This window comes from Anolis sagrei, chromosome 2 (genome assembly GCF_037176765.1).
Source record: "Anolis sagrei isolate rAnoSag1 chromosome 2, rAnoSag1.mat, whole genome shotgun sequence".
In the NCBI taxonomy this organism is placed as follows: Eukaryota; Metazoa; Chordata; class Lepidosauria; order Squamata; family Dactyloidae; genus Anolis; species Anolis sagrei.
In genome coordinates, this window is record NC_090022.1 from 154,858,402 (window position 1) to 154,873,925 (window position 15,524).

The 15,524-nt window shown below is 42.4% G+C and overlaps 1 protein-coding gene across 1 annotated transcript in view; it reads left to right on the forward strand.

Moving 5' to 3' along the window:
* SLC49A3 (solute carrier family 49 member 3) overlaps positions 1 to 10,643 on the forward strand; it is a 35,576-nt gene extending 24,933 nt beyond the window's left edge. The window contains exons 6-10 of the mRNA XM_060763722.2: positions 764 to 880; positions 5,902 to 6,054; positions 7,237 to 7,394; positions 9,075 to 9,187; positions 9,731 to 10,643. Coding sequence (XP_060619705.2) covers positions 764 to 880; positions 5,902 to 6,054; positions 7,237 to 7,394; positions 9,075 to 9,187; positions 9,731 to 9,885 — 696 coding nt within the window. The 3' untranslated portion in view covers positions 9,886 to 10,643. The remainder of the gene's footprint in view (positions 1 to 763; positions 881 to 5,901; positions 6,055 to 7,236; positions 7,395 to 9,074; positions 9,188 to 9,730) is intronic.
* Positions 10,644 to 15,524: the final 4,881 nt, after the last annotated feature.

Genomic DNA, 15,524 nt, shown 5'->3' on the forward strand with positions numbered 1-15,524 from the left:
GCCGGGCTTTATTTCCTGGAGGATGGACTGGTTGGATCTTCTCGCAGTCCAAGGCACTCTCAGAACGTTCCTCCAGCACCACAGCTCAAAAGCATCGATCTTCCTTTGCTCAGCCTTCCCTAAGGTCCAGCTCTCACATGCGTAGGTTACTACAGGGAATACCATGGCTTTGACTAGGCAGATCTTTGTTGCCAGTGTGATGTCTCTACTCTTTACTATTTTAACAATCCTAGGTCTGTACAAAAACAAGACTGTGCATATCTGAATCACAAAGATTACACTAGTTAGGGTAAAGGTTTTCCCCTGACATTAAGTCCAGTCTTGTCCGACTCTGGGGGTTGGTCTAATCTCCATATCTAAACTGAAGAGCTGGTGTTGTCCGTAGACACCTCCAAAGTCATGTAGCCAGCATGACCCGCCTTTTTCATTGTCCTGACCCATTCCTTTTCTATGCCCTAACAAACAGACACAAAGAGCAAACAGGAATTTATTTTAATATTTATGTGTTGTTGGATAATGTTATGCTTATGTTGCTGTTATTGTTATTTTTGCTTATGTTGTGATTCTGTATGTTTCGATGTTGTTGCTTGGAAACCTGTGTCCCCATCCCTCCGGGGAGATAGAGTGGTATATAAATAAAGTTTTATTATTATTTATTATTATGCCAATTTCCACAACCTGCACAGAGCATTAACAAATACGGCTTGCCGTCGAATGGTATTATGCTGTTTTCTGACAACCGTTTTCTGTTTTTCATTTTTAGCTTATGCGAAATGGGCCTTACATCATCCTGACACTCTGCCTTGGGGGAGGAGTCGCAATTTTTACATGCTACTCTGCTCTGTTGGAACAAGTGCTGTGTGCCGTCGGATACTCAGATGTAGGTTACTCCATATTTATCATCTTGCGAGGGGAGAAAGCTTGTGGGTGGGTTGACAAAGATGGGCAACTCACACCTTTGGCAACTTAGCCAGATGCCATCACAAGTCCTGGGCAGAACATGGTGGACAGATGGAAAAAGAGCAACAAACAACAAAGTTTGCAGCAACAAACAACAAATTAATAGGTTGTTGTAGGTTTTTTCGGGCTACATGGCCATGTTCTAGTGGCATTTTCTCCTGACGTTTCACCTGCATCTGTGGCAAGCATAGAGGTAGCAAGGTCTATTGGACCTAGGAAAGTGGGTTTATATATCTGTGGAATGACCAGGGTGGGGCAAAGAACTCTTGTCTGTTGGAGCTAAGTGTGAATGTTTCATTGCTACATTCAGCAAAGGACAAGAGGGATCCTCTCACTTCTGCAGGAGTCTACCGTGTACCATGCAGCTGTGGACAAGTCTACATTGGGACCACCAAACACAGTGTTGCCCAAACACGAATCAAGGAACATGAAAGGCACTGCAGACTACTTCAACCAGAGAAATCAGCCATAGCAGAACACCTGATGAACCAACCTAGAAAGAGCGTATTATTTGAGAACGCAGAAATGCTGGTCCACTCTCACAACCACCATGTCAGACTACACAGAGAAGCCATTGAAATCCACAAGCATGTGGACAATTTCAACAGAAAGGAGGAAACCATGAAAATGAACAAAATCTGGCTATCGGTATTAAAAAAAATTCTAAAATTACAACAGCAAAACAACAGAAGGAAATAATCTGGGACATCTAATCACCTCTCAACAAAAGATTGGCCCGGGCACTGCTAGGCCATCAAATGCTAATCAAAGTGGTCAGATGAAACATTCACACTTAGCTCCAACTGACAAGAGTTCTTTCTCCCACCCTGGTCATGCCACAGATATATAAACCCACTTTCCTAGTTCCAACAGACCTCACTACCTCTGAGGATGCTTGCCATAGATGCAGGTGAAACGTCAGGAGAAAATGCCTCTAGAACATGGCCATATAGCCCGAAAAAACCTACAACAACCCAGTAATTCCGGCCATGAAAGCCTTCGACAATACATTGAACTAATTAATAAGCACTGTGTTGGAGAAACCTCATTTCAGTAATTTACAAATGAAGGGCGGTGTTAAGGTGAAGCATCCTTTCCTCTTTCAGCATAATGGATGTGCATGTACTTTAATTCTAGTCGAGAAAAGCTTGGGAGTGGGCCTCTGGCTCTTACATCCCCCCCCCCTTTCCACCCCTTCTTTTGCTGCAGGTATAACTTAGTGTACAACAGCCCAAATCACTTACTTGAACATGGAGATCTCTGATGTTTTGACTGGGCAATGTTAAGGCAGGTTGCAGCTTGTTACATTCTGGCTTCTTTGATATGAACCTGTCTATGAAAATAAACAGTGTTTTGCAAACTGGCTGCAAACATGATTTTCTTTTCTGGCTTATCTGCTGTAGCTTTTAAACTGTGGTTTGTTGTTACTTCAGTATCCCAAATTGTGTTGTCGCCCGCTGGGCCTGAAATAATGTCTGTTTACAGGACGTGCCTTCTGTATGCCCAACGGGACGGCAGGGTGCCTCAGCTGAAGGGCCCCATAGATTTCCCAACACAAAGTTTATTTATTATTTGTTTCATTTACTTATACCCCGCCCTTCTCACCCCGGGGGGGACTCAGGGCGACTTACAGAGGAGGCATAATTAAATGCCTAACAATTGACAGTAATACAAATACAAAAAGCAATAAGCAATTCAACAATTAGAATTAAAAACATCAGCACATAATAAAAATTAAGACAGTCTCATGCTCGGGTACAGAGTCCATATATCCATTCCACTCCATTGTCCTTGTCTGTCATCAGATCCTTAATTTAACTGCCAGCGAGTCCAAAGGCTTGGTCCCAAACCCAGGTCTTTAGTTTTTTCCTGAATGCCAGGAGGGAGGTCGCCGATCTAATCTCCCCAGGGAGTGAGTTCCACAGGTGGGGGGCCACCACCGAGAAGGCCCTGCTCCTCGTCCCCGCCAACCTCACTTGTGAGAGTGGCGGGGTCGAGAGCAGGGCCTCCCCAGAAGATCTTAAGCTTCGAGGTGGGATGTAGAGGGAGATCCGTTCGGACAAATACACTGGGCCGGAACCGTATAGGGTTTTGTAGGTCAAAACCAGCACTTTGAATTGTGCTCGGAATTGGATCGGCAGCCAGTGGAGCTGGCGCAGCAGGGGGGTGGTATGCTCCCTGTACGCTGCTCCGGTGAGCAATCTGGCTGCTTCTCGCTGGACTAGTTGCAGTTTCCGAGCAGTCTTCAAAGGCAACCCCACGTAGAGTGCGTTGCAGTAATCCAACCGGGATGTGACAAGAGCGTGGACCACTGTGGCCAGATCAGACTTCCCAAGGTACGGGCGCAGCTGGCGCACAAGTTTTAATTGTGCGAAAGCTCTCCCGGCCACCGCTGAGACCTGGGGTTCCAGGCTCAGCAATGAGTCCAGGATCACTCCCAAGCTACGAACCTGCATCTTCAGGGGGAGTGTAACCCCGTCTAACACAGGCTGTAACCCTATACCCTGTTCGGCCTTGCGACTGACCAGTAGGACCTCTGTCTTGTCTGGATTCAATTTCAATTTGTTAGCTCTCATCCAGTCCGATACAGCAGCTAAACACCGGTTCAAGGTCTGGACAGCCTCCTTGGTGACAGGTGGAAAGGAGTGACAGATTTGGACATCATCTGCATAGAGATAACATCTTAGTCCGAAACTCCGAATGATCTCTCCCAGCGGCTTCATGTAGATGTTAAATAACATCGGGGACAGAATTGAACCCTGTGGGACTCCACACAACAACGGTTGTGGAGTCGAACAGGTGTCACCCAATGACACCTTCTGGGTCCGTCCCTCAAGGAAGGATCGAAGCCACCTCAGAGCGGTGCCTCTGAGCCCCATGTCCATGAGACGACCCAGAAGGATACCGTGATCGACGGTATCGAAGGCCGCTGAGAGGTCCAGCAGAACCAACAGGGACACACTCCCCCTGTCTAGTTCCCTGCGTAGATCATCTACCAAGGCGACCAAGGCTGTCTCAGTTCCATGTCCCGGCCTGAAGCCAGACTGTGCCGGGTCTAGATAATCAGTGTCTACCAGAAACCCCTGGAGTTGTGTCGCCACCACACGTTCCATGACTTTGCCCAAATAGGGGAGATTGGAAACTGGCCGATAGTTGTCGAATTGGGTGGGATCCAGTGATGGTTTCTTCAACAGCGGTTTTATAATAGCTTGTTTCAAGCTCGCTGGAAATTTTCCTTCCTCTAAGGAGGTATTAACCATCACCTTCACCCACCCTGCCAAACCCCCTCTGGCTTCCTTAATCAGCCAGGAAGGGCAGGGGTCTAGGATGCATGTGGTGGGTCGCACCTCTCCAAGAATCCTGTCCACATCCTCAAGCTGAACCAATTGAAACGAATCCAACAAAACTGGACAAGCAGATGCTCTCGTTACATCCCCAGAGACTGCCGTTAATGTGACGTCAAAACCTGACCGAATCCGCTCAATTTTATCCGCGAAGAATCGAGCAAATGCTTCACAGCGAGCCACCGAGTTATCCGAGGCCTCGCTTTTTGGCGGATTTAACAGACCTCTGACAACTCGGAAAAGCTCCGCTGGACGGTTCTTCGCTGATGCAATATTGGCTGTGATGAATGTTTTCTGGGCCGCCGTTCTATTGAGGCTCAAAATAAGTTCAACAAAGTTCTTTATTTGGGCTTAAATCTTCAAACAAATGAATTAAATGCTTTATAACCTATAACCTTGGAAAACCGGTAGCTTCCTCAGTCTGCTATCAAGGGCAGGCAACTGGTGGTAAACTGTTCCTTTCTTCCTTAGGGAAATATTCTGTCCCCTCCCTGGGCAATCTTTCTTTACTTTGCTGGCGTGAGACCCCTACTCCTGGCTTCAAGCTACTTTATGGATAGCCCCAGTGGTCCCTTACCAGACAGTGGTTGCTGTAGATCTGCCAAGCCAAAAGGTGTCCTTTAGTTTTACTCCCCAAAGGCTGTAGGAACTGTCCTGTTGCCTCAGCAAAGGATGGCTGTATTCCCCCAGCAAAAGCTGTGCAACTATCCTTTTACTCCCCCAGCAGAGCTGCGAGAAGTGAAGTTTTTGTGCAGGTGGGAAAGAGAATCCCACACAGGCTTCAAACAGTGAGACTGAACACAGGTCCTCCTTTGCTTCCAAAACCCTGGGAAAAGGGGTGGGTTTAACTATGACTTGTTGCTTTAGCTATTAATTGTCATAGGACCTTTGTTTGTTTGTTCCTGACTTGTTGGTCATCTGAGCACCCTTGTAATGGGAGCTGGTTGAAAGAGAAACACCCCAGATATGAGGAAAGTGTATTATGAACGATGATTGCCAGGTTGCTGGCCCTATGACTGCAACCTGGGGAAGCTACCTGATTGCAAAATGCATGGCTTAAATAAATTCATACAAACTAGCAGTGCAAGAAAAAGAAATTCAAATCTCCTGGCACTACCGTGCCAGCACACAAATAGTGGCTTGTTCCTGACTTGTTGGTCATCTGAGCACCTTGTAATGGGAGCTGGTAGAAAGAGAAACATGCCAGATATGACGAAAGTGTATTATGACAATTAATAGCTAAAACAACAAGTCATAGTTAAACAAATTATGGCTTTGAGTGGCATGCAAATACAAGCAGTAGAGAACCTATGTTTGGTTGCATTTTTTATTTGTTTTCATTTCCAGCTTCAGTAACTACGCTGGAAGTTCCAAATATCAGTATTATTTACCCAAGTGATAAAACTTGGGTAAATAATACATCTGTATCTACATGGAGTTTTATTCCCTCTCAGGAAAAGGATGCCATTTGGGTGTTTAGCTGCGCAGATGGTCTTAGAATTGTCATCTGTTCATATGGTGGGATGCCACCAAGCTGCTCCCCTATATTCTTAACCTCTACTAGAGCTATGATGCCTAATGAAATCCCTCTTTACAGCTCTTTGCAGGTGTAACTGGTGCCTTGTTTACTGTGTCCGGACTAATTGGAGCCTTCTTCCTTGGCCTGTATGTGGACAGGACAAAGAAATTTACAGAAGCCTGCAAGATCTCTTTTTGTCTAATTGCCCTGGTTGGCATTGCATTCGCCGTGGTAATTTCCTTAATACTACATAATGTTTCTTATAACTAAATATTGCTGTATCTTTTATACTCAACCACCCCTTTCAGCACTAAGCAGCACCGTGAATAGTAGGTAAAGGTTAAAGATTTTCCCCTGACACGAATTCCAGTAGTGTCTGACTTTGGGAGGTGGTGATCATCTCCATTTCTAAGCCGAAGAGCTGGCATTGTCTGTAGACACCTCCAAGGTCATGACTGCATGGAGCACCATTACCTTCCCACTGAAGCAGTACCTATTGATCTACTCACATTTGCATGTTTTCAAACTGCTAGGCTGGCAGAAGCTGGGGCTAACAGTAGGAGCTCACTCCACTCCCCAGATTCAAACCGCTGACCTTTTGGTCAGCAAGTTCAGCAGCTCAGCAGTTTAATTGCCTTTTTTAAGGCTTTTTAGGTTGATATGGAGAGTGGCCGCTGAAGGCGCTTTCCCCCATGCACACACCCTCCTCTATCTCCCATCTTAACTATCCAACACAGAAGGATGATAAAAACATCAAATCATCCGGGCGTCCCCTGGGCAACATCCTTGCAGATGGCCAATTCTCTCACACCAGAAGTGACTTGCAGTTTCTCAAGTTGCTCCTGACACGATAAAAAAGTTGGCGAAATGACAGGATATATGTAAATACAGAAGAGTGAAAAGTAAGCATATGCTAGGATGTCATTGTGTGCCTTCAAGTCATTCTCAGCTTAAGGTATGAGGGTTGAATGATAAATAATGCCTCCACCTTCGTTACTTGGCTTTCCCCTGCTTTTTGCATGTTACTCTTTATTTACTGTCCTGATTTTAGTTTTTTTTAAAATACTGGTAGCCAGATTTTGTTTATTTTCATGGTTTCCTCCTTTTTGTTGAAATTGTCCACAGGCTTGTGGATTTCAGTGGCTTCTCTGTGTAGTCTTTTTTTTTTTTCATTGTTTGTAGATTGGGTCTCTGTAGTCCTCAAGAGTATAATGCATACAAGACCTGGAGAACAGGGTTACCTGACTTCACCCCTTTTCTCCTGAGATAACTGCCATACCATTAGTTGTACCATGAGTTGAGAAGGAAGGAAACATGTCTAGGACCTCCTGTATCTGCTCATGATGAAGCTGAACCGCTATAAGGTACACTTTGCCATTTTCACCACGTGTAATGCACTCTTCCTTCTTGCAGGTGTCTCAGCTTAGAAACCAGACCTATGTTTTGGCAACCATCAGCTCACTCTTTGGCTTATTTGGATTTGCTATTTATCCTGTTGCCTTGGAGCTAGCTGTTGAATGCTCCTACCCTGTAGGAGAAGGAACAACATCTGGGCTGATTTTTGTCACAAGGTAAGGAGCAGATTTTTTTCTTTCTTTTCAAATGGGGAATAGGACACATGGATAGCCACAAATTCCAAACAGCCTGGTGAGGAATGATGATAATTGTCATTCCGCGACACCTGGAGAGACTCTGATCCTAGAATAGGAGGAAGACTTGCCAAAATATCATTTTGTATACTTTGACTTGGAGAAAAGTGGGACAAAAATAAAGCAAGGAGATGGAAAGTGGAAGCAGGCCATGGTTAAAATGTAATGGGTTGTCAATTCCTCTTTATTCCTTTTTATTCCACAAGCTTTGTGTATGCAAAGGATCAAGATCCTAGGCATTGTGCAATATATGCAGCTCTCATAGTTCCCAGTGGTAAAAACATTGTGCCACCTCTGCCTTGCTTGGCTGGTTTTCATCCTTTTGAAATTTAAATGTACTTATCACGCTTCAGGTTGGATGCCTACATGAGCAATGCAAGTCTCAGGAAAACAAACTGATTAGGTTACAATTTACAGGCCGTCAAGTAGGCTTCAGTGTTCCCAGAAGGTTCAGCTTACATTGAGTGGAAGAGGGGCAGCTACCATATACCCTTGCGTAGAAGCCGACCTTGTGAAGGGCAGGTTTTGAGGGCAAAAACATATCCGAACGTATCTCCTGCTATGAATCATTACGAAGTTTAAGATCATCTGGAGAGACCCTGCTCTCGATCCCACTGCCATTACAAATGCAATTGGTGAAGACAAGAGACAGGGCCTTCTCAACAATGGCTCTCCATCTGTGGAATTCCCTTCCCAAAGACATCAGATTGGCCACCTCCCTCCTGTCCTTTAGAAGGAAACTCAAGACTTGGCTGTGGGACCTTGCGTTTGACCATTGAGTAGTGGTTTGTATGAAGAAGACATAAGCGGTTTCAAAGTGACAATGAATTGTCCCAGACCCAAATTTTAATTGGCATGTTTTAACAACTGTTTATTTAATGTTTGGTTTTAATGAATTTGTTGATTATTTTTATCATTATGATGGCTTCAAATGGTGTTTGCTGTGAGACCGTGCTGAGTCCCCCTCAGGGGTGAGAAGGGCAGGGTACAAGTCTATGAAATAAATAAACAAATGAATAAATAAATAAATAATTATAGATGTTGATATGACTCCAGCCACCGGGGGGGGGGGGGGTGTATGTGCTGTCATTACATCTTCCATCCCTTTATAACCTCTCCACTAAAAGCAGTACCTATTTTATCTACTTGCATTTCCGCTTTTAACCAGTTAGGTGGGCAGGTGAGCTGAGGCTAATGGCAGGAGCTCAATGCTGACCCAGGCTCGAACTGCCGACCTTCTGATCGGCAGGATTTTTCTGCAGCACAGCTGTTTAGCCTGCTGTGCTAAGCCCAGCTTCAATTTTAGGTGGACAGCACTGACAACTATTTTAGTGGCAGACACATCCAACTGACAAGTTGCCACTGACCTAATGTATAACTGATAGGAAGGAAGATACTGAATATTACCTATTTGTCTGGATAGAGATGCTGTAGGAAGTCGATGGTTCATCGAAAGGCAAGAGGACAAAGTATAATATATCCATAAAGGTTTATTTTAATTGTGAAGGAGTAAAATCTTTATCCAATTCAGCCAGACCTGAAGCTAGGATGGAGAAGGATGAGAACAAGGGTGGTTGTAATTGATATTACGTATTTCCACAGCCAGCTCCTAGGAGTGCTCTTCATGATTTTGTTCCAAAGTTTGGCTGTGGAGAAGGAAAATGCCCCTCTTTCTACCTGTACTACAGACCAAGGTGGAGCACTGGACTGGTCAAGTAAGTCTCGTCCCAAAGTCTTGTGATGTGTTGCGTTTTAAATTCCTCCTGAATTTCGTAGAGATAGAGACACATCTATATGTTGTAATAACAAAATGTACGGGGTCACAACATATCTCATGAAAACTTTTCATTTATATATTTTAAAAAATATATGATTTGTAAGACAATACCTTACATTTCAAAGATTTTTGTCATTTTTTGTTATGTTTGTGCGACACACATTTTTGAAAGTTATAGTATGTAGTCACTCTTTGTAATACAAATCAGGAAACTTTTTTTATTGCAATACAGAAAGTTAGCTTGATTATTATTTGAAAGTTAATGAATCTCTTGGGAGAATTTGTTTTCTGTTTTGCTACCTCATGGCACAGTCTTGTATTTTCAGAATTAACTCTTATTGATGTGAGGGAGGCATACTTATAGAAATGCAAATTAAGAATAGGGCCGCAAACTGACACTATTTTAATAGATTTTAAAATAGTATTTTGTTTCTTTATTTATTAGAAATAAATGACAATATCCTTTTTTTTTTTACTGCAGCTCCGATGCTAGTGATGGCTGGATTGTGCACTTTTATAGCCTGTTTTTTCACTGTGGCTTTTCACACCAATTACAAGAGAATCTATGCAGAGACATCTCATGCCTGTTCAGTCAACAAGACCGAAGACGATTTTGCAGTAGCAGGACAAATATGAAATGTTTCCAGTTGAACTCTTAGACCAATGGTTCACAACTTATGGTCCATGGACCACCAGTGGTCTGCAAGAACGAAAATATGGTCCACTGCCTAACCATTACTACACCGTTGCCTTGAAACCACGTAGCAACAAGAGCGGCTGGTCTGGCGAAACCATCTTATAGTGCTGAGGCAACGGGGATGTTGGGAGTGGAGAGGCTGACTACCCACGAAAGACTACTACTGCCACATCAGCTCTAGATTTTTAAATATGGTTTTCTGCAGATGAGCAGATGGCGACTACTGGATGGCATATGTTCTGTATCAGAAACTAGAGCTGATGTGGTCTATCCAATGCAATTTTCTGAATTAGCACCTCAAATAACTAAACCAAATCTAAAGTTGACCAAAAACTGATTCGTAACCCTTTTGGTACTAATGTTGGAGAGTGGTCCCTGGTCAAAAAAAGGTTGGGAACCACTGTCATAGACTAATACAAATGCCTTTGAAAGTTGCTGGAACTTCAAAGAACTCAAGTATCCCAGCTACTCAAAAAAACAGCACAGTAAATCATCTGTTGATGGAAACTGACTGGAACAAGAGTGGGTGGTTGAAGCAACTCTTCTTGTGTGGGTCCCAAGGATCCAGTAAAAGTTTTCTGAATGTCACCTAATGACTGTTTTAGACATTTATACAACTCTGTTGTGCCATGTTTACAGTGGACGCTCCAGGAGATGCTTCAGCTATACTTCATAAAAAGGAAAATCAGCCTGTTTAGCAAGCCTTGAAATGCTGATTTGTTATGTGTTTGATTTTTATTCTTATTTTATATACCTATAAATCCAGGGTCACAAATGGAAAAGTTGAAGAAGCCCTGGCTTAAGTAGTGTTCAGGTCCTTCTATATTTGTGTGCAAGTCATAGAGCCAGAACTCATATATTCCCCACACATTCCCCAACTGATTCATATAATATACCGTATTCATCCTGGTTTACAAGGGATCCATCCCAGTAAGTAAGATGTAATCCTTATTTAGATGAGCCTTGTGTGCAGTCTTCATTTCCCTAGTAAGGTACAAAAAACAAGCTGAAGTCTTGCTGCAGGGATCATAAAATCAAGTTAGGGCCATCCAGTCCAATCCCATTCTGTCATCCAGGAAAATACAATGAAAGCACTCCCAACAGATAGCCATCCAGAATCTATTTAAAAATCTTCAGAGAACAAGACTCCACACCGAAGCAGCATATTCCACTGCCAAATAGCTTTTGCCACCAGGAGGTTCTTCCTAATGTTCAGATGGAATATCTTTTCCTGATGTTTGAATCCATTGCTCAATTGTGTTCTTGTCTCCGGGGCAGCAGAAAACAAACCTGCTCCGTCTTCAATATGACATACTGTCAAATATTTAAACATGCTATCTTGTGACCTCTTAACCTTCTCTATATTTCACTTGCCTCTGGAGATGTTCTTCCTGGAGTTCCACATTGAATACTCAGAGCTCCATATGGATCACAGTTATGTAGATGCAATTTAAATACTATTTGGAAGAGTATTTCATAATGGAAAAGGGGGATTTAATTTGTTGGTTAATATTTCTGTTTCCTGCTTTGGGTAATAACTTTTCCTCCACTTTCTGCTGTTAAGACTTGGGTTCCATTGGCAATGTAGTCACCAGCCGGACTCATGCACAAAAAGGCATTATCAGCAAGTTCAAAGTGTGCAAAGAGCAAAGAACAACAAAAGTATTTGGAGGCAAAAAGTGTCCATAAATCACTGACCGGCAGAGGATCAAGGGGTGACTCAAAGGAAAGGATTTTTGGGTTGGAATCCTAATACAGAAAACTGTTTTTATAGGTCCCACTTCTTATTTCAGTAGTCTGAATTGTAAGATGTTTGGTATTCAAAAGGATATGGCTCTTGCACTTTGATGGGGTGAATATATGGAAAGCAGATGTAAAGAGCGTGCTCTGCAGTGTTGCAAGTAAAAGTAAGGGTTATGAACCCAGACAGTAACCTTCCCCGACATAGTGCCCTCCAGATGTGTTGTCCCCAATATTCAAACGACAACAACATACTGACACAAACTTCCCTAAATTGGCTACTTTGTGGACTAAAAGTGGGAGCAGAATGGTGACGTGTAGTACATGAGCAAGAAACTCTTCCTGCCATAATAAAACACAAGAGACACGTGTATCCACAGAACAAGAGAAATTAGCTGTTATATTTGTCACAGACAAATTCTAATCCGTTGCCCAATACTCACAAAGCACTTGGTACAGAATCAATACAGATTTTTAAAATCAGTGCAAAATATACATCAAAATGAAACCAAACACAAACACATAGCAAAAATATATACAGAATTTCCCCTAAGAATATACTCTGAAGACAAACCAATATTTAAATACAAAACAAAAGAGCACATCATATAAATAAATGTTACAATCATTGCATTTCAGGACTGATATTCAAAAAGCAAAGGTCGTTTGCAAGGCAGAGAACTAGAAAAGTAAAGTACACAACCAGACCCTGCTTGAGAAAGGACAAGTAAACAAGTGTGATATGCATTTCTAGCTTCTGTTTAGGCACACAATGTGGAAACAGTGCTCCCCTAATGGTTATACAATGGTACAGTTCTTCAGCGAATTGTCCAGCACAAATATTGCAAAACACAAACACTACACAAGAGGTGCATTAGTCCAGGTGACCAGCTTTGCCTCGTGTTGTGGCATAATCAGGAATGGTTTTTCAAAGGTCTTTGCTACTAAATATTGCTTAGCTTATTTAAACTAAAGAGTTGAGTCCCATGCATACATTTTAACTCAGTGCTTCGCAATTCACAGCGAACTCTACAGTCTAAGTCTTTGGCAGCTACGTAGCTAGGTTCCCTATACTTCGTTACACATATGAAGCCCACAAGTCTGTGAATAGGACTAATTCTATTTTAATATTAGGAAAGACCTGTAGCCAGGCCAACTGGGAAAGAAGCAGCTCTCATCTGTCTCTCAGACTCTGCACTTTCCAGGTTTAGTGTAGCTCTTCTGATGACTACACAGCAGAACTGGAAACAAGTGCTCTTCCTAATGTTCTTGGTCTCTCGCCCAATAACATTTGGTTGGGGGGGGGGGGGTCCCTATCCCTGCTACACATCCCAGTCTCTGGCTTCTCCATCCAAACTCTTTTTCTAGCACTTCCACAATGGCTCACCCTTCAATAGGAGAATGCTGCATTTGCTACGACTGAGAAGAACATGAGTGAAAATGTCTTAAAACCAAGCTGAGCCACAATAATAGCCTTGAAAGTATGGGCAATATTTAGCCATTTTATCGCATTCTACTGTACCTCATCTGCACTGGAAAACTGGCTACATATCACTTTAGCCAAATACCTCAAAGAACCTGGAAACTATTTGTGGGGAGAGGAAGCGAAGGATTTCTGGAGAATGCTGAGCAGCCTCATCAAATCCTGGTCTGAAGACTTTTTGGGGGAAGTTAGCATAAAGAAACTGGTATGAAAACAGATTTGTGTAATGTGGTTGCCCCAATATGAACTCTCCAATTCTACTAGGGTAGCTCCTAATCAACTTTAATTAAAGCTAGATTGTTTCTAGATATCTTTTTTTTACTTATAGAAAGGAGTGAGTAAAATTTACTTAGTAAAGGTAAGGGTTTTCCCCTGATATTAAGTATAGTCGTGTCCACCTCTGGGGGTTGGTGCTCATCTCCATTTCTAAGCTGAAGAGCTGGCGCTGTCTGTAGACACCTTCAAGGTCATGTGGCCTGCATGAGTGCATGGAGCGCCATTACCTTCCCGCCAGAGCAGTACCTATTGATCTACTCACATTTGCATGTTTTCAAACTGCTAGGTTGGCAGAAGCTGGGACTAACAGCGGGAGCTCACACCTTTTCCCAGATTCGAACCTGTGACCTGATCAGCAAGTGCAGCAGCTCAGCGCCACCAGGGGCTCCAAAATTTCCTTAGAAACAGATTTTAAAATTGGTCATAAACAATTTAAGTGCTAAATCGGGATTCTCTCCCTCTTGTCGTAAGCATTTATTTCACCCTGCTGCTAGGAAAAAAAATTGAGTAATCCTTGACTTCTGGAGCACTGGCATATTGTTTGTGTCTTCCTTGTACAGTTTTTGTTGGGATGTGTAAGGAGTAAATATATCCCAACAAGTCTATTTAGGACCACTTTGTTATAAACACACCATTAGGAACAAAAAACCAAGAATGACAGAATGTCAAGTTGTGATCAAACCATAAGAATTAACTCTGAATGCTGATGTGTGGTTCAAATTGTGTTCTCTGGGTTCCTAAAATGACATGTGTTCCCCTCCAGAAGGTAACACTGGAAGCATGCAAACTTCCCTAAGAAACATCTTGCTTCCCACAAAGGATTGCTGTGTAGTCAGTTATAGGTGTTTTATAATGTATTCGCAAAGAGCAACACTGAAGTTTCAGGGGTTCAGCCAATTTTTAAAAGCACTGACTGGGATAAAGTAGTGTAGCCACATACATACATGGAAAATGTAAAGCGAAACCTGTTCCTTACTGTAGAAGAATGCAAAAGATTGGTCTGCATACCAGAAAAGCCACACATGTCACAACAAGGTTTTTTTCTTCATGGAACAGAACTATTTCAATCTGGCCAAATATCATTTTCCATATAGGAAATAATGCACAAGCCAAGTCCATTGCTGATATTGTTGCAGTGCACTAATTCTTCGACAAGTTTGTCATGTAAATACTGCAGCAAAACACTGTCAATCAGAGCTTCCAACATGTGTCTTTACATATGGAAAAAACAGAAACAGATCTTCATCCTATGCAACTCCGTGTATGGACAGGATGCCAATTTCCAGTATGGAAACAATCATCTGTGTCATAGGTTTGGCATGTGCTGTGCTCATGTGCTTACAATGTTGCAAGAAATGAAAATGCAGCATTAAAGGACATTATAGACACCTTTTACTAACCAGGAAGGCAGGGGAGACACTTAAAAATATATTATTTGTTATTATATTTGATTATATGATGAATATATCTGAATTAACATTTATATCAACACTACAATAATTGCATATAAAACCTTCCTTATAAATTATCTTCAGAAAATAGAAACCTCCTGGTTAGAAATATCTATTCAATATTTATCTTGCTACAAACTGCTCATTACTAGTCAATACCCACACGTTACAGCTTTGAAGGGTTGTACTTAGAAGGCAGGGTCAAGAAAGGCAACTATTCTATTTATTGTCATAAGCAAAACAGAGAAGCCTTCCAAAAATGCAGTCGGTGCACTGATACGGAAGTTTACAATCAACAGTCGCCACCTTGTAAACATCAAACCTACGAGTCAAAACACACTGTGCTACTGTAAGCAAAGCAAAGAACAGCTTAACATTCAAAACAGAATTAAGCCCAAACTGCAATGAATACTGTGCCTATTCCAGTAAAATCTCATTCACAACTGATTCTGTCTGGAGTACATGGATTCCCATTAGCTAAACATTTGGTTGGAGGCCAGTCATGAGATTTCATCTTTTAAAAATAAGAGCCATGGTTTCAGGTGAAGGAACACTGAGGATAAAGGGTTAATGCCACTTTCTCCAGCAGCACTCACACCTGTTGTTTTAGTTGTTCTGACTTGTGAGA